General features: G+C 37.8%; 1 protein-coding gene across 2 annotated transcripts in view; it reads right to left on the bottom strand.

The window, feature by feature from the left end:
• Nucleotides 1-20,479, bottom strand: part of RPAP1 (RNA polymerase II associated protein 1) — a 62,188-nt gene that overhangs the window by 10,243 nt on the left and 31,466 nt on the right. For both annotated transcript variants that reach the window (XM_025172387.2, XM_025172385.2), the window contains exons 12-21: nt 19,366-19,557; nt 18,408-18,542; nt 17,952-18,131; nt 17,098-17,255; nt 15,715-15,894; nt 9,489-9,690; nt 8,026-8,135; nt 7,200-7,395; nt 4,499-4,648; nt 1,771-1,913 (exon numbers count right to left, since the gene is read on the bottom strand). In XM_025172387.2, coding sequence (XP_025028155.2) covers nt 1,771-1,913; nt 4,499-4,648; nt 7,200-7,395; nt 8,026-8,135; nt 9,489-9,690; nt 15,715-15,894; nt 17,098-17,255; nt 17,952-18,131; nt 18,408-18,542; nt 19,366-19,557 — 1,646 coding nt within the window. The remainder of the gene's footprint in view (nt 1-1,770; nt 1,914-4,498; nt 4,649-7,199; nt 7,396-8,025; nt 8,136-9,488; nt 9,691-15,714; nt 15,895-17,097; nt 17,256-17,951; nt 18,132-18,407; nt 18,543-19,365; nt 19,558-20,479) is intronic.

The following is a 20,479-nucleotide window of genomic DNA, read 5'->3' on the forward strand; positions in this document are numbered from 1 at the left end:
GTGATTGACTTGGCCATTGCATAACATTCCACTTCTGTCCCTTCAAAAACTCTTTGGTTGCTTTTGCAGTATGCTTTGGGTCATTGTCCATCTGTACTGTGAAGCGCCGTCCAATGAGTTCTGCAGCATTTGGCTGAATGTGAGCAGATAATATTGCCCGAAACACTGCAGAATTCATCCTGCTGATTTTGTCAGCAGTCACATCATCAATAAATACAAGAGAACCAGTTCCATTGGCAGCCATACATGCCCACGCCATGACACTACCACCACCATGCTTCACTGATGAGGTGGTATGCTTAGGATCATGAGCAGTTCCTTTCCTTCTCCATACTCTTCTCTTCCCATCACTCTGGTACAAGTTGATCTTGGTCTCATCTGTCCATAGGATGTTGTTCCAGAACTGTGAAGGCGTTTTTAGATGTCGTTTGGCAAACTCTAATCTGGCCTTCCTGTTTTTGAGGCTCACCAATGGTTTACATCTTGTGGTGAACCCTCTGTATTCACTCTGGTGAAGTCTTCTTTTGATTGTTGACTTTGACACACATACACCTACCTCCTGGAGAGTGTTCTTGATCTGGCCAACTGTTGTGAAGGGTGTTTTCTTCACCAAGGAACGAATTCTTCGGTCATCCACCACAGCTGTTTTCCGTTGTCTCCCGGGTCTTTTGGTGTTGCTGAGCTCACCGGTGCGTTCCTTCTTTTTGAGAATGTTCCAAACAGTTGTTTTGGCCACGCCTAATGTTCCTGCTATCTCTCTGATGGGTTTGTTTTGTTTCTTCAGCCTAATGATGGCTTGCTTCACTGATAGTGACAGCTCTAAGATGTTAGAATTGTGTCGATGTCCCAATATTTCTGGACCTGACTGTATACACACACCTATGAGATTGAGAAGCCTCAATCTAAACTTAAAAGTTGCAGAGTTCCCTTTTTTCCTTTAATTTTAAAAAAAAAGGTGTTTGGAGCCTCAGAAATCCTCCATTGGAAATAACTGCTCAGTTATTCTAACTCACAACTAGTATCAACCATTTGAAGAAAAAAAGACAAGCACTTTCAGCGTATCTGCAGAACATACACCTGAGCATTAGGCATTAGGCAAGCTTGTATTCCAAATAAATGAAGCTTGAAATTTAGTGGCATTAATTTCTATTCACTTTATTCCATAAACATGGAAACTGCCAAGTACCAGGTACAATTATCTATCAAGCTGAGCATCTTCAAGACAGGAAAGCAGAGCAATACATCCACCTGAAACTCCACACAAATATATTGGAGAAATGATGCAGTCAGAAGGCGACATGGGGTTTCAATATTGGTCCCTGTTCTTCAGTTCTCTGTCTGACTCAGGTTAATGCAGAAAAGAAAGTACTAGGATTAGATTAGGTAAATCCTTGCTTAATCCTTTATTTCAAGTTTGTCCACTGTGCAATGTTTATACTTTAAGAAGTTTATACCTTCCTGCCATCTTTGGAAAAACTTTTACACAGAAGAACTTTACAATAAAAATTAAAAATGATTGGGATTTAAAGATTTGGATGGTGTAAAAAAAATGGTAACATATGTACTTCATTCCAATGTAGCTGTAAGAGAAATCATCCTTCAAGGAAACCTAGAAAAGGCTGCCTAAATAAGGCTTACTTTAACTTTAGGGTACTCCAGCTAAGATTTTTTTAAAAATCTCTTTCCTTCTTTCTCATACAGCTTCCCCAAATCCAAATAAAGGGTTACTCAAGGATAAGAGAAGGTGATGGAAAGGAGAATAAAACTTACGGAATCAGTTGTGGATTAAAAGCAAGGGCTCTGAGTAGCTCATGAGCCAGGTGCTCACTGCCTGGCAACAAGCGACTTAACAATGTCATGGCAACAGAGTGATGGAGTGAAGCATGCTGGTTGTAATCTGGACAAGCATCCGCCTGCATAGGAAACAAACAAACAAAAAACATGTAAAAATGTTGCTGTCGTTGACACCGATAAAGGGATATGATAGCAGGACACAATTTACAATAGTTGCAACAATGGGCTATTTTTATCTGCCACAAATAAACCTTCATCTTGTTGGAAGAAAAATAATCCTTCCCTAGGTTCATTTCTAAACTGAGAAGGAAGATGCTGGATGACATTTGTGGAGAATCAGGTGTTTCGTTACTAAAAGAGACCAAGCACAGCAAATAAGCAGGGTTGGGTGGCGGCCACACAGAACCACTGCCAATGCCTCCCTTCATACTTTCCTTTGTATCTTTTAGCATGCACATACTGGTTAGGCAGGTATTTGTTTAGGAATGTCTTTGACTTCTTTCTAGCTAACTACTTGCTTCTTTATCTTATATCTGCTCTAGGCTCTTTTAACCTCCTTCAAAGGGTGTTTCTACTCCTTTTGTTCTAAAATGGCATTACTTTTGCTAAATATTCTAACAATCTGTTTGATTCTAATACTTCTACATCGTCCCCAAATCAACCCAGTGTAGTATAACTTTTTCTTTAATTTGGCAAGAAATAAAACAAGACAGAGATATGGGTTTGTCAAACTTCCAGATCTGCCCATCCTTTGCACATAGCTCACCCACACTTTTTCACCTTATAGTTAATGAATTGACTGAACAAGGCTCCCAAACTCTTTGAAATGGAATGTACTTCAGGGGAAGAAAAAAATAAAATCGAACTGCTTCAAGAATCACAATGGTTAACAAGGTACCATGCTGTGTTCATTTCTGACAAATCAGAGTGGAAGGACATAAGATTTCATAGCTTCTTTATTTCCATTCCTTAAACAAAAAGGAAAACAACCAGGCAAGAGGCTGGAGGATGAAATGATCCAGCCAGCCCCAGGAAGCCACAGCCACATTCCAACCATTTTGCCCCCCCACTACATTCTTCTATCTCCTCTCTGCAGTTCTACAATTAACAGTTAAAATAATGTAACAGAGGAAGCACTGCCTGGCCAATTTAAATTGGATGGGAATATTAATGAATCAAAACATTTGATCATATAGGCCCATGTAAGAAAAAAGGAATCTAGGAAAGACTGACAAGCAAATTTGACCAAAATTAACTTACATCCTTTATCCTACGTCTGACCCTGGTTTCTGGTGATACCATAATCAGTGGAACTCAGAGCTAGAAAGTACCATAAAATGTATGATATTTTATGAGAATTGGGACTCATACATTCCTTGGTTGAAACTTACGTAGGTAAATCTTGGAAACTGATTTGTGGTAATGCCCATACACAAGTGAGTTCCATTCATTACCAACCCTATAAGATACTTCCCATACATGTGAACTGCTTAAAGTGCCCTTGTAATAATACATTCAGAGCAAGCTGAATTGACCCTGAGTGGTGGTGCAGAAGAACCACATAGGAACCAGTGGCCCAAGAAACCCCATTGTTTATATTCACTGACCATATCTCAAAGAGAATATAGAAAAGATGCTGACCTAGTAGGAAGTGATAAATAATAAGAAGGTCACCTAGATGGGTTTATCAACAACATCCCAACATCATGCTGTAATTTACACTGTGTCTGCCTTTTCCTTTGTCCTGTCTTTGTAAATGTAGTAGGCCAAAGGTACATAAGCTGTGGTTCTGCTTCTCTTTGGTGCTCCTCAGCAAGCTGCCAACACTTTGCTGGGAGCCATGTCTACACTGTAGTTGTTTGCATGCTTAATAAATTTATGTTGAATCTTCAAAGTGATTTGGTTGATTTAAGTGAGCCAGGTGTTTGGCTACAACAGATAGAAAAACTATAACAGAAAACACTAAAAAGATATTCCAGATATTGTGTGTATGATTATCTCTGTAAATCTACCCCACAAATACATACATCGATAAACATCTTAGATATACTATATGACTTACTACGATTTGGGGACAAAATGATACAATTTCATGTTATCTGCTTATAAATGATCAAACATGAGTCACAAACTATTTGATTTAGAAATATATAAAAGGACAATATATACTGGAACTATTTCAGCTATCTGAAATGGATAGCTCTGTTCTGTTTTATTTGTGTATGGTTCAAATAGATCTGCAAAGCAAATTACTTTATAAGACTTAATAATAAAATGTATTAGTGATTTCACTGTATGAGTTCTAAACAAGCTTTATAATCTTTTGATTCTATTTTTTTGCTTCTTTTAACCTGTAAAAACCTTTTGCCTTAAAGGATAATTTATAGATAAGTACTGTGTATCTAAGATCCCAGGGCAATGTTTCTCAACCGTGGCAACTTTAAGATGAGTGGACTTCAGCTCCCAGAACTCCTCATGCTGGCTGGGGAATTCTGGGAGTTGAAGTCCACACATCTTAAAGTTGCCAAGGTTGAGAAACACTGTCCCTGGGAAACCAAAGTTCCAGGGAAGCTTGAGGGTGTACTCAAAAGCATGTCCAGAAATTGTTAAGCTAATGGGTTAAGTAAAATATACAAGGGATTTTTAAATACAGAGCAAATGGTCACAAGCAGTTCAGAACAGATGGTTGAAGCAAAGAACTTACCATTTTCTGAGCAAGCGAAAGTACAAAATATTGCAAATGGTATTCATGATGCAACAGCCAAATGGAGGAAGGGGTTAAGGAAAAAGGAACCATTGTGCAGCACTGGAGCAGGTAGTCCTTCAGACCCTTCATCTCTAGAATAGAAACATACTGGAAAAAACAACACCAAAGAAATACATTTGAGGTAGTTACCAAATACCTGAATCAAGAGAGAATATACTTCTTGAGCTAGTCCATTCTGCCATAATGGCATTCATACATCCACCAGCCCCAGGTAATACAGAATAATTTCTCTTAACTCTGGGACCATTTATAATTTATAATGGTTTTCCAGAAACAAATTATGTATTTTGTATATTTCCTCCTTACATACATTTACTACCAAAGCTTTAATCTGATTCTTGGCTTACTTTATTAAAATTCAAATCAAGATACTTGGGCCCAAACAATCAACTATCGATATATTTCCTTCTTATACACCAGTACATTGGGTCATCAATGTCTATCTTGAGTTTATTAATGTGGACTGGTGTACTCTCCCAGAAGCCTATATCCACTCAGTGTAGGTGCAAGAAAAGGCTTAACTAAGTTAGTAGCTTTTGCATATAGAAAATAAATTTTGAACCATCACCCACTGCTCTATAGTGTGAACCACAAAAGAGGAAAATGGGAAATAGTTTATATACACCAGACAAAAGCTAATGTCTTGGTTTTTTTGAATTTAAGTGTAACGAGCTGCCACCTGTTGATCCCAAATCCAGTAACTTTCCTTGCAACCAATATTGATTCAAAAGAAAGTTCATTTATTGAGAATAAGTGTACAGATCCAAAGCATTGCTAAGACTGATCAAAAGCGCGCCAAAAGCTGTTTTTCTTACTTCCCCCCCCCTCCCACATCGCCCTTAGTTCTTGGTCCTCTGATTCTCTTGCTGGTATGACCTTGAGCATGCCAGAGCTTGTGATAAGGAGCCATCTGCTTTAAATGGTTTCTCATTCCTACTTCCCTCCCCCCCCCACTTTTACAATGGCAGAACCGCAGCATATAAAAACCATTTTTTTTAAAACTAGCCATCTAATAATCTATTATAAAATCTTGCGAGGATTCTGACATTAAGAAGAGAAAGACACTTCTCTTACCTTTAATGGCAATGGATGATATGGACTGGGGGGGCGGGCAAACTACAAAGATATAATTGTGACGGCTGCTATACAACACCAAGGCAAATAGAAGGTCTGGATAACCCTCCTGGACCAGACCTCAGAACTTTCAGGGAGTAATAACTTCCCAGATAGCTGTTGAAACGCCAATTCAACCAAAACTTCAAGGTCCTAAAAATTTCTCAGTGGCCTTGCTATTTCATCTTCCAGAAGGCTGGGGGAAAAAAAGACAAGGGCCTTGGTTCTCTTAGGTCTGACCTTAACCAACAGCAAGTGATAGCTGAAGAGATAAAAGTGGTGGGAATTTTGGGAATGATCATGTCCTCTTGGGGTTCAAGATACTACAGAAAAGAAACTGGAAACATGCACAATAGATGTTAGGACAGTGAATTTCAGTACACTTAGAGAACTGTTGGTGAGATCCCATGAAAAGAAATTTTCCTTTGTAAGGGAGCACAGGAGGGTCAATAGCTTTGTGTTAAGCTGGAGAACATCAAGTGGTGCTCTACAGGACTCCATTCTAGACTGTGCACTATTCAACATATTCATAAATTACTTAGATGAGAGATTAGAAAATATGATTATTATATTTGCAAACAATACAAAGATGAGGGATGGCAAACATAAGACCATATCAAGATTCAGGAGGTTTTTGACAAGCTGGAAGAATGGGCTGAAAGCAGCAAAATGAATTCTGACTGTGAGAAAAGTGAAGTCATACACTGGGGTAAGAAAAGTCAAAGGCATAATATAGGATGGGGGCAGGACCATGCTGGGCAGCAGTACACATAAAAAAGTTCTAGATATCTTGGCAGATCACAGGTTGAACATGTGTTTTGCAGCTGCAAAGAAAAAAAAAAGCCAAATGCAATTCCATGCTGCATCAATAGAAATATAGTGTCAAGATCAAGAAAAGTCATTGTTTTTCACTATATTGGTCAGACTGCACTTAGAATACTGACAACCAAGATGATATGGAATCGAGAATAAAAAATTTTGAGGAATGGCGCATTAAGTATATTTTGTCTGGAGAAGAGAAGGCTATGGGAAGACATGATAGCTGTCTTCAAGCATATGAAGGACTGTCATGTAGAAGACAGGACGACATTTTCAGAGTTGTTCCAGAAGACAGGATAAGAACCAGTGGGTTTTAATTACAAGGAAGTAGATTTGGTTGGACATTAGGAAAAAAATTCTGACCGACTGCTTTGGGAGGTGATGGACTCCCTTTCGGTGGAGGCATTTAAACACAGACTGGACAGGCATCTGTTGGAGATGCTGTAAGTAATGGATTCCTACAATTGGTGGGATTGGACTAGATGATTTCCAAGGTTCCTTCCAACCCTTACATTCTATAATTCTATTATATAACGGCATAAATTAAACCCAAAGCCTGGAGAATAATTAAGTCTTTAGTAAAAGTCAAACAGCTAACTAGTGTATGTAACTGGTATGATTATTTTCATAAGTGAGTGTAATTAGGGTACTATTAGAACACATTCCCTTCTGAAAGGCTAAACCACACCAAAATATCAATACTTACTTGGCTAACCAGCCCTTTATGTACATGGAGGATGCTGTTCACAAGGACAAGGAAAGCAGTAAGAAAAGGAAATGGTGATTTAGAGCCTACTAAACTCGCTGAAGTCTTGTTTCCACTGTAGTTCAGAGAAACAATGCTGGGAACAGATCCTGGTCCTGGGGAACAAGATAGAGGGTTGCACAAAGCAGAGCATGGTCTGTGCAAAAGAAAAAAAAACAGAGAAGAAAAAAATGAGAATTATGGTGCATCCTAATGAGTGGACAATGTAGCACTGTCTAGATTCTTTAGAGTACAATTCCCCAGTCACCATGGTTATTGGTAAGGAATGGCAGTACAAAAAAAAAAAAAATCTGGATAGCAGCAATTTACCTATTCTATCCCTCAAATTGGTTCTATTGAGAGAAAAAAAATACCACCCTGTTTAAAAAAAAATCCATGTAATCAGCAAGTTTCTCCATTCTATTGCTCTCTAAATACATACAACTCATCTATCATAAAATCTTGCTTGGAATTAAGGGAGTTCAAAGTCAAGAGGGAACAAGTTAGTTAAGGCTTCAATAAACTGCCCTCAATGAGGCAACATATAGTTGTACATAGAGGCAGGAATGAGTGCAAATTTAAGCTGCAACTCAGTTGGACTTGCATTCCAGGAAACACACATAGGGATGCATAGTTTGATCCTAACTGCATATAGCTTTTCTGCAGTCACATCACATGATTGACTATCAGCCTTGCATGATTATGGCATAGCTCCAGAAATGTCTGCAATGATCTAATATCCCAAACATGCTAGCCTATAGCAGCAGCTTACCCAGGAAGAGTTTACCTGAGCATTTCCCAAAGGGCCTGCATGGCTGGCTGGCTGAGGAGAGGCAACAGCACTTTGGATGTCAGGTGCTCTACTTCCTCTAAGCAGTCAATAGGGTTTACTGCTGGCTACGGAGAAAATGGGAGGAAAGGAATCATTGTGAGGTTTTCTTCATGGAAACATATTGAATAATACTTTCCTCTGCATGGATAATGCTTCCAACACATTTGCTACTGGATATTTTAGGAGGAGGGCAGGTTTTACCTAAATTCCCACTGAGCTACAGGATGTCTAATTATATACATTCCCCACACGAAGATACTAATTGAAAATCTGAAAGGCACTGAAGCCAGCTCCAAAGTGACTCTAAATCAGCCTTCAACAGCCTGGTGCCCTACAGCTGTACAGCTGTATAGGGGGGACAATTTCCAACCAGCAAAGGACCTGCAAGCTAGATCACTAGTTCATGGGAAAAGACAGATTGGGCTTTACCGAGATATCTGCCGAAGGGGGGCAGGAGGGAATAGATTTGTTTATGAAGCGACAGATTAGTTCTAGTTCCAGAAACAAATTACTGAGCATGGACTAAGATACTCTGACCCTAAGTTTTAAATGGGCAAAAGCCCCATTTTCACCTGACCGAGTTTTGCTGGCAACTTTCACATCTCTACTCAGAGATGGTCTGCAATTTGGGAATTCTCCTAAAATCAGTCTCTGCTTGCCATCTTACACAGTAACATCTGGTGCACTTATTGCACTATTTTTGGGTCAGGAGGCCTTGCTTGCAGTCACTCATGCTTACTCATGCCCTAGTCACTTCCTGGTTAGATTACTGTAATGCACTCTACATAGGGCTGCCCTTGAAGATCATCTGGAAGCTACAGAATGTGGCACTGCAGACAATGACAGATACACCCCAATATACTTGGGTGACCCCTCTAGTTTGGGAGCTCTATTGACTGCCAGTGGACTTCTGAATGGAATTCAAGGTGTTGGTTGCCACTTTTGAAGCTCTGCATGGCTCTGTCCCGGCTATCTGAGACATTGCTTCTTCTGGCATTCAACTACCTGTCCAACCAGATCTCATAGCATTAACTATCTCCAGGCCACACACCTGCAAGACTATCTGAAAGGACCTCAGAAGCACAGGAGGAGGTGCTTTATAATATGCAGGTGAGGTCTGCAGCATGCATGGCTTATTTATATGGATTTTGGGTTTTTATTCACTTAGGGGTTGGAGGGGGTTAAATTATTTATTGTTACTTGCCTATAGCCTCCAGGAATGGGCAGCATAAAAGCATAATAAAAAAGTAAATAAATAGCAAAGCAGATCTGTCAAATCTAAAGTTTGCCAGTTGCTGTTTCTTTGCTATTTTAGCCAGACTGCTGCACCTGCTTCCTCTGGATGGAAGGAGAACCATGGAACAACAGAAACCCCAAAGGTAACTGCAGACACACAGCTTCATTTCCTGAACTCTTACCTGTTGACTACAGTTACTGTAATACACTCCCATATAGATGACATAGGCCGTAGTAAGAGATAGCAATGGTTGCCAGGTCTCCTTGTGGGTTATCTCTCTAAGGCAATTCTTCATGTTAGTTTCAATAACAGGCCTGAAACCTGCCACCTGACTCCAGGTGATGGGTGGAGGGGGAATTTGATCACCCCCTTCTGGGCCACTCCTGTAACATAACACAAATATGAAATAAAGACAATGAAGTGGAAATTGCTAATGCCCACTGCCTGAGGAGGCCTCCTACACGGCAGGAGAAAAGTACGTAGGAATCCAAGCAATGGCATTAAGCTTCTTTATTTGCTGGCCGGTTTTACTACAGAAAAACCTGAAAACTATTTTTGAAAGTTGATATTTAAATAAGATTTAATTAAATTTAATTTGTTTAAATGTAATTTGAAGATTAAAAGGTTCTCACAGGCTCATAAAGATTAAGAAGCAAATCAACTGATCAGGATAAATGAAACAAGACATTAGAAACAATCTATAACAATTTAGAACACTATTTCCCAACCTGTGCTCTGTAGATGTCTCCTGCAAGTGTGTTGGACAAGCTCCTAGAATTCCTAAAAAAACATAGCTATGTTGACTGGGAACTGTAGTCCAACACATCTGGAGTATGTCAGATTGAAAAAAGCTACAATAAGCAGAAATATAGTATGCTGCATTGCTTACTGCAATAGGAATTTATATTTCTGAAGGCAACAAATTCAGCAATTAGAAAAGAGGGATTTTCACGCCATTTCCCTGTGCTTATCAATCAATCATTTAACATAAAAGCACAAAAACAGGAAAACGATTACATTACTACTAATAAGATTTTGGGGGAAAATAAGATTTAAAAATGTTAATATGATGATGAATTACATTCTAAACCTGGAATTTATCAATTCATGAAGAACTTCTAACTTATCCAGTTGGCGGTATAGCTAAAATGATAATGTTGTGTTGATGGAAAGAAACTTCCACTCTGGAACAAGTCCTATACCGTGTTAAAAATATGTTCACTCTTAGATTTTGAATTAGCTCTGTAAGGAGCTTACTTTCAGCCACGGCTTCTTGCTGGTTCTTCATGTATCCATGGAGATACCCAAACAACATTTGCATTTACTTTCCTGATAAGGAACCATGAGTGATGTCATCTAGATTTCCATAGGAAATAGTTTTCATAGGAAAAGAGAGGCTGCAAATGTGGGGTGTCAGTGTCATGCCACACTGGCATTACAGAGAGAATTTTAAGAACCATCAGAGAGAAGCCTGTGAAGGAGGAACTGGAGTGGTAGTAATGGCTGATTCCTAAGATAGATTTAGACGAAAACTGGCTGTTGAAGATGGACTATTAAATTTAATATGAGCTGGGTAGTGCTGACACTGCTGAAGAGAACTGTTTCAAAGGTCCAAAGAAATGTGTTGAAGATAGGAAGAGGATGCAAATCAGCAAGAAACATTAACTAACAGAGGACATAATTGGGCTGTCAAAAGGGGACAGAAAATTAGAACATAAGGTAAAGGTTTACCTGCCAGAGGAAAGCCAGCAGATCATGAACATCCAGCCAGGGGGAAAAAAAAAAGTGGGTGGGAAACTGCCACTAATCTCTATAAGCCCTAGAATTCGGAAAGAGGCGGAGTTTAAAATAGAGGGGTGCACATGTGTTAAGCCTGTATCATAATCCACACATACGTGTACACTATTAGAGTTGCCAACAATGGTTAAGGTTGTGCTATCAGTGAAGCAGGAAGGATGGAGGGAGGAGAAACTGCTCATAATGGAATGTAGCTGACTCGGAATTGTAATGCAAAGCTTGGCTGAAACTAACACTTCTTTCACTACGTTTATCAGAAATATTTATCAGAAATGTGAATAAAAAAACCTGGGATGCTATTTGTACTTTGAATTGTCTCATTTCCTGAACTCACATAAGCAACCCATTACAGCTCCTTATTAATATAATGGGAAGACTGTTCAATATGATTCTGTCATTAACTAAAAACTGAGTTGCTTTTACACATCTGTTGTAATATATTGTATATCTGGTGGGGGGGTTGTCCTTTTCGTGCATTTGGATGGTGTATATTTGGGTGGAGAGACAGGGAGAGAGAATTTTTTTCTTTCCTTTTTATATATAACACCAATATTTTTTTTCCAAAAAGGGAAAGGGAAAAAAGTAGAAATAGATTATCATGGTTATAGCAAACATTTTAAAATATAGCATTAAATCTTGGCCACATGGAGTCATAATGATCGGTTGTCCCTTTCATCAATAGCCAGTTCAAAAGCAAAGAGTGAATACATATTTTCAATCAAAATAATATATTTGGGTGGCACTATCTTTCTACAGATTTCATAAGAGTAAAATAATCTTTTCTGCTGTATTTCTTGCTTGATAAATCCATATAGTGATAAATTCCAGATTTCTGATACTTGATTCAAAATATTGTTCACATCTGGAAACCTTATTGCTTTTCACAAAACATATTTCAACAAATGCATGACTATTAAACCAAAACAGAACCCCATTAAGAAAAGTATCTCCTCCATTTTATACAAGCATAAAGAAGTTGACAACCAAACCTTTAAAAAAAAAATCTCATGTGGTCTAATAAACAAACATTTTTGCTGAATTGATCTGAATATCATGTAAAATATTCAATATTTTTAATATCCTTAATAATTGGTTTGTCAGTGTGTAGCATTCTGCCTCTTTATTTCAAAGTTCTTACAAATAACCAATCTGTACCTAAAAATATCCTTGTCTATAAAAAATGTAGGGCTCAAAATAGTCCAAAATGCATTTCAGTACTGATAACTATTCAGGAATTTTAAATATTATTAATATATCTGGAACTAATTATAAAGTCAGAATAAGTTTTAATGGGATACACTGCTATCCTGAATTTTTAGATTATCCAATTTGTGGGGGAGCAATAATTCCATATATGACTTATCCTACTCAATCAGGGAACCATTAGGGCCGAAAGCTTTTCCTGTATTCATTGATTTCACAGTGTTGTTGTTTTCCTGAAGAAAGAAAAGTGCTGCTAAATAAATACAGGTAGTCCTCTTTTAGCAACCATTATTGGGACCGGCAAATCAGTCATTAAGCGAAGTAGTCACTAAGTTAAACTGCAACTGTGCTTATGATCTTACTTCAGCTTTCCTTTGCTTTACAGACCTGCGAAGGTCGAAAATGCAAGGATTGGTCGTAAAGTTACTTTTTCATCACCTTCATAACTGCGAACGGTCGCTAAACAAGGACTATCTGTAACCTGGTCATGGATGATCTGTGGAAGAGCTGTATTATTTAAAAATTAATTTCTTCTTCACTAATTTTTGACTCAGTATTATAAAGTTGAGTGTAAATTTGAAATGTGTTTTTTTCTTTTCTCCTTTCTGTGTTGTTTAGCTTTCTTGCATATATCTTTTTAAATGTTTTAAAATAAACTTTATACGTTCTGTAGTCAACTGCTATTATTCATACAAACATAAACATAAGAAACAGACTATAATGCAACTTTAATATCCATCTATTTATTAGCATCTGTAATGTTTTTACTGAAATTAGGCAAGTTGCTCAGGGTTCATGGAATAAGCATCATAAAATAGAATAAAATAAAAACAATGAAAGGTCAAAGGCCATGTGAATATTCCCCTTGACTTGTATGAACCAATTACATTAATAGGCATTACTGAAAATCGGTGACTGCTTTCACACATTATTCTATTTGTGTGGTTTTGGATTAGTGTGATCTGTGAAAACAGCCACTGTACTTTGTAAAAAATGATTTGCAACTTAAAATGCTGAGTGCAGCCATAGTGATTGTTTAAACAACCATGGTTAAAATAAAATGACTTAACACAGACATGAATCCTCTTACTATTTCAACTGATTCAGCCATCAGTTGGTTGTTTCTGTAGAGCAAATCATCACAGATTTAACAATGAAGGCCAAATTAACCCAAGAAAATATTCACTTTGCAATAGCACTTTACCTTGCTGCTGGACACATCAATCAATAACCTCCAGCAAACTCGTGGAAACTGGTGTTCTTACGATGTTATCATACCTTGACAATCTACCCCTTTTTATTTACTGTATTTTAAAACATTCCTACACTTGCCCCAACCATAATGTTTCAACAGATCCTCCAGTAAACTGGTTATTTATAACTTCCCAGACGATTATGCTTTCTTTCATTAGATGGTCTTATTGCTCTTCAGTCAGCTGCGTAATTACACTCAATCAGATGATTACCTTTTCAATCAAATTCACTGTCAGCCTCAATTTCTACAGCACACATAAACACTGACATTTGATGGCCTCAGTAATGAATCCCTGGGTAAAATGTATTATCAGTTATTCAATTAAGATTAATATTTTCTTGCACTCACTCTAAAGGGAAGTGAGGAAGGTAACAGAAAGGAAGATATACAAAATAAAGGAGCAAAGCAGAAAACGTATATGACACTAGGAGTCCTTTTTAAAGGGCAATTAGGCAATAGAACTGATAAATTGAGTTTCTTAAAGCACTAGTCTTGCACAATATCAGCCAAAATGACCTAATTTTACTTTTATTACAAAAAGAAAACCAAAGAAGCTATATGAAAATGTCTATCTCCTGCCAAACCCCAGCGCAGAATGGTTGGTGCATTCATGTCAAGTTCTGAAAGCTTCCACAAAGAATCACTATCTCCAGTAAACAGATTAAAAAGATTCAGAGCAGGAAGGATAAAGAAGAATATACAGAAAAGTTAAGATTTACATGTGACATGCAACATAATTTTAAACTCTGACAAGGAAGGTACTCTAAATTCTTAAAATCAGTACTGTCACAGTTGTCAGGCCCAGCCCAAGAACAATGGTGAAACAGTCCAGTTAAGTCCCTTTATTTGCTTACACCATATAGACATAATCTTGCCAGAGTAAATCTATACTACTGCAACTAGTGGATATACCCTGGGAGATTCTAGGGAGTGGCTAACCTCTTATGCTTCTCACACTCCCCCTGCGGACTGTGTTGTCTTTTGTCTCCTTTCCCTTCCTGAAATGCACTCCCTCCTTCCTGATAGCCTTGCTCTCTGTTGCTATCCACCACATCACCCTCCTCTTCGTAGACACATTCCATCACACAGTTGATATTCAGAATGAAAGCTTACCAAAACCAAAGAAGAATAAAAGCAAATAAATTGCATTCTCTTTCTTTCTTGTTCAGTTACCTCTCAGCAAGATTTGGACTCCTCAATTATTTTCATTGTAGTTTGTCAAATAAGCATTAAAAGTCAAGACTTGCAAAAAAGAGGTGGTCTATTTCCCAAATGTTTATTGAACTACAGCACAGTTTGACAAGCATTACATGCTGGGGGTACACCCCAAAGTTCCTTCATCTTCCCCGCAACCCTGCCTCCTTATGAGTTTCTTCTTGTTCAGTTGTTCATTCTTGGAAGGTAAGACCATATGGAATTAGTTTGACCCAAAGTACTTATATTCTTATAGCATCTGCAACTGGTCACTGAAAGAGGTAATTTTAGTGGAAGAACAACATTTAAGAGAATGCTGTGAAATCACATAATGCAACACTCGCCTCACTGAAGCTAAGCAGACCCAAATCTGGTCAACATCCAAGTGCTATTAGGAACAATACACTCACCAACTTGAATTCTATGATGAAAAAATTGACTTCTCCCACTTCTTTCTTTCTTTGTTTCCTAGAAATCATTTGATCTGCCAAATTCTTCATTTATCATCTCTTTGATATTTGATGCACTATTTCCGCCCGCCTTCCTGCCTCCCTGCCTCCCTGCCTGCCTGCCTTCCTTGTTTTCAAGTCAGAATTGACTCTTGGTGATTACATGGACATGCAGTTTTCTAGGCAACACAGAAATGAACTGGCTTTCCATTGGCTTCTTCCTAGGACTGAAAGATAGTAACTGGCCCAAGGCCACCCCATTAATTTCTGTACTCTAATGCAAGACTAAAATCCAGGTTTCCCTACTCCTAGTCCAGCACCCTAATCACTAGACCAAATTGGCTGTCATCTATTATTACCAGTATATTTATTATTATTACTATTGTTGTTGTTATGGTTTCATGCAAACCCACCGTAAGAATATTTTGCTTCTGGATGTTCAGAGAAATACTGCAGAAAATTCATTATGCAAAAAAGGACAAACCACTAGCAGCACAGAGTGACTATACCTGCTAAGCTGGGCTTGCAGTTCTGCTCTGCAGCTAGCTGTCTGAGTCACTTGAGTAAGCAAAGTCACAACAGCTGCAGCTCGCTGGACAGAAAGTTCAAACACTGTTTTATTTTGTTGAAAACTGCTGGTCAGTTGGGATAGGGATGGAACTATCTTCATTAATACAGGATAGAGATCTCTGTAAATTAAAATAGAATGAAATGTCACAGAACCACCTGATGGTAGCATAAATATATATATATATATATTTAAAAACCCACTGAAGTCAAAATCCAATTATGAGACATTTTAGCAATGTGTAAAATATTTTGAATTCAAAATCCTGTTTTGAGTTCAAAACAGCTGTTTCTCTTCAGATCATACAAAACAGCTGTTCCAGAAGTGTTCTAATACTGTTCCAATCATTCTGTTAGTATTCTGAGATTAAAGGATTCCCATTATGAGCTTGAAGAAAAGTTGTTTTGGGTTTATAACACTTCCAGAATGCTCAGAATACTTCCAATTGGAAGGAAGAGAAATACTTCCAAGGAGAAAGAGAAAAAGAACATGTTAAGATTTTAAGAAATCAACTAGCATTCCAAAAAGTGTATCACTGCTAGTTGGTTGCTATTTTAAACAAAATAATCACTTGTTTGGAGCTCGGGTCTTTCCATATAGATTAATACTGGAGTTTGCATCAGTTATCTCTTATTCCATCTTGTCTTTTACCCACCTGATTTGGAATCAACCTGGGAAAACAGAAGGAGGAATTGATACTTCCCTCCTAATAAATAACTTCCAATCTCCAGGGTTCAGATATGGATCTTGCTAAAACCCTCCTAATAAGTAGCACTGATACATAAAACACCTCTAGCAGAGAATATCATTGACAAGGAAACTTCCCTGTAATTTTATGAACAATCCCTTTCCTGCCAGTTCTTTAGGGCCTTAATAGACACACTTCTGTTTTGGTCATTGTAGCAAGTTGCTCTGGTTTATTCAGCCTTTGCTTAGAAGATCATAAAGATAAACAAACCATAGTTAATAAATTAGATGCCACTGGTTATTATGTATTAATAATAATGATTATGGACAATACTTAATACACTTAATTGTTGAAGGAGAAACTTGCATTTTTGAACTAAGTTATGGCAGTAGTTTATTCAAGCTGTTCCATCACCTGTCTGTTAAGAACAAATTCCATCTACTGTAGCACATAGTGAAAAAAAGAATAGTAAATGAACCACAGTGAATGCTATAGCTTCTATGGAAGGCAAGAAAATCTCTTTATCATTACATAAACTTCCAAATAACACAGAAGCTTTGATATTCTTGGAAGGGAAATTCATTACCCTGCCTAGGATGGCAAAATTTGAAGTGCAAACACCCAGTCAAAACATACCGATAGAGATCACAAGCTTGACCATAACCAGTGGCCACGCCCCACAAGCGGAATGCCTCTGTGGTTATACTTATGGCTTCCTCCATCCTCAAAGAAAGGTCTTTGGGATCTTCAGCTATAAACCGGCTCAGCCGACTCTTCATTTCAAATGTGTTTAGCTGTAAATAACAACCAAATGTTAAGTAAGATCCAGGACTTACAATGGGGCAATGGTGGATAAAGAGAAGAGGACACATATTGACATCCAGCAGAATATAATAGTTCTGGTAACTCACTTAGTGGCTTTAAAAGGAATCAGACAAATTTTTGGAGGTTAGACTATCAATGACTATCAGGTATGACAACTAAATAGAACCATACAAACTGAAATAAAATGCCCCTGAATATTAGTTATTAGTGGACAAGCCAAAGAAAAGGACTATTGCCTTCCATCTGTTGCTTGACATATGATTGTCAGTTCTCTCAATGTGAGTGGGTGGCCAGATGGATTTATGATGCATATCTAGCAGAAGACTTCTCCATGGGAATATATGAGTTAAAAAGAAACATACTTATTTTATATATTAACCATTGTCCCTGCTTGCTATAACACCCCTATGCTAATTCCTTTCTTTCATACAGCCCCTATATATACAGAATTTAGAAAATGCACATGATTTATTTCAAGTATATTTGTTTCCTTTGTGCAAATTTGAATTCTAGTAAATGTATATAAAGAATGCCAATTAAATGAAGGAAATGGGGAAACTGTCTTTTTTATTTTAGTCATATTTTATTAATTGCACATTTTATTGGGTATACTTTTAGCATGTTCAGTTGGCTAAAGAGAAATAGTGGCTGAAAGTAGTTCTTACCAGCCTGGCAGCTATGTTTCGCCCTCCGCATGCCAAAACTCTAATGAGTTTCATGGCAGTGGGACATGGTACTCCATGTAGGCTTGCGAGCAACTTCCCAGGTTCAGCTGCTCTTGGAGTCCACTGGGTGGGAAGAAACTCTCTGACAATAGTCTCTACAAGGCGAGGACAATCAAGAACCTGTAAACACATATTTTTAAAAAAGTCAGTGCTACAAAGTTAACAACTTTTCATTGTAGTGATACAAATACCTGGCAAAATAACTCTGCTTGACATGGCTAGGGATTGTCTCAACCTCAGAAGAAAACTCTTGGAATATGGACATTTGTCTTAAGGTCAGAACACTTGGAATCGCAATTTCAAACTCAAAAAGTGTCAAGCTTGGAACATCTGGCACAGCCTTCCTCTCTTATGTTACATGCATCTTTTCTGATCAAGGATATTCACAGGACTTACCTGGACACAAGCTTCAGTGGAATGCCTTGCTATACGAATGAGAATATCTAGAATCTCCAGAACTACTAATGGCACAGGTCGCATTACTTCCAGGATGTATCTCAAGCGATGAAGCATCTTGGTCTTTAGAAGTCCCTAAGATACAAACAGTGCAATTTATAGTGCAACAGTGCTAACACTAATAATTAAATACACAATCTGGATGTTTCTTCATTATTAAATACTTCAGGAGTTACTACCTATCCCTCATAGAAAGTTATTGCTATTTTATAATTGGAATTTCAACAACTTGCTCAGGAAGACAGAAGTATTTTCTTCAGTGAGGGGACGAGATGGCTGGAAAATTCAAGACGTTTGGAATTTAAGCTTGATGGCTTGTCTGTGTGAAACAGCCAGATTATGTTACAAAAATGGCTTTTATACCAACATTAGAATACTTCAATGGATACAATCCCCTCATCTGAATGTAAGTCTTTGAGAAATACCAAGTGAGATATCTAACAACTCAGATGTAGGTATATGAATTTCAACAGGGTTGCAAAATTATCTGATATTCTCTAGAAATGCGTCATATGAAGTATGACTTCTCCTCTAATTTTCATGACAAGAAGCCAATAGTATCTCCAAACTGCCACTCTCTGAATTACTGACATAAAGAAAAAATCAGAAAGTTTACAGGATCAAGTACTTAATTGTACTGGCCTCTCTGAGCCTAAATCTACATTCACTACAAAGATCTTCTAGTGCAGATGAACCCTGATCAAAAGCTCTTCAAAGGAACTGGCTTTTACACTGATACAATCAACTTAGTCTTTGGAAGGCTAAGAAAAATCAGTGATATATCTAAGGCAAAGTTTGCTTTGATTCAGGATCAGCATATAATTGATCATTTTTTACTCAGTTAAAATAATATAACAATTGGGGAGGAAGTGGTTGAGATATGATTTTGGATGTTTACCTTTACAACATCGTATCGTGCCACTTCTGTATCTGGCTTGTTTTCATCCTTTGATTTTCTCTCTGGTGGTTTTTGGTTTGGAGTTGGCTCATCACCTTCTTCTTCCTCTTCGAGTTCTTCTTCCCCACTGTTTGGGATTAAAGGGTACACGGTCATGCCCTGGTACCATGCGAAAGCCTTGTCAAGATACTCCTGGAAGGGAACAAACATCAAGAAGCTCTCAGCAGAGAGACAACATGAATTTATAGTTAAACCAATTGGGATCCAGAACATATGTTTTCCATGCAGGAGGACCCAGATTCAACTCCCAGCATCTCCCATTTGGGAAGGGATTTGGGAAATAATGTTGAAAAAGGGCTAGTTCAAAGTTGCTACTCTTAAGTAAATAAAATGGTCAGATTTTCATAATTTTCATCATAAGACTCTTTACATTCTAAAAGTTTGCATCCAGGCTGGTCAAAAATAAAGAGATTTGATGCAATGCAGATTCCTAGGAGAGGAAGGGAAGGAAAGGCATTTTTTAAATCAACTTTATTTTGTCCTAACATGCACCCCCTCTCCAATACCATCACTCACACCATTCCAGAAGATCCAGACTAGAATTGGAAGGGAGGGGAGTAGTAGCACAGAGATCTAAATTTTGATGGAAGGAACTTAATCCCATTAGCAGGGTCTGATCATATGACCTTTGGTCTAGGCTCCTAAAAGAACCCCATGGCACGACATAGCTTCTTTTCGGGATGTTAGCAACTAGCATTTATATATTCATCAGTTTCCCATTAAAATAATTTAGGAATCCTGATTCAGCTACTGAAAAGTAATGCTAAATTCTGGATATTTTTGAACATTTGGATTAAAAAAGCATATGAAATGTTATTAAGCTTTCTTCTGGAACTTTGCATATACTCTCTGAGGTACCAAGCTTGAAAAGTAGTAAGAATCAAGGAAAGCACATTTATTCTGTTTTTCACTTACATTTGTTAAATTAAAAATAAGCACAATTACCCCTAGTAATATTCTCAATTCCCAAAGGTCACTTGAAAGGAATGCAAAATAAAGACCACTTCTTCAGGCATTTTGCTCTAAATTGGAACAAAATTCTACCATATTGTCT

Source organism: Python bivittatus, unplaced genomic scaffold (genome assembly GCF_059951505.1).
Source record: "Python bivittatus isolate LINGU-HERP-01145 unplaced genomic scaffold, Pbiv_v1 ctg000480_np1212, whole genome shotgun sequence".
Taxonomy (NCBI): domain Eukaryota; kingdom Metazoa; phylum Chordata; class Lepidosauria; order Squamata; family Pythonidae; genus Python; species Python bivittatus.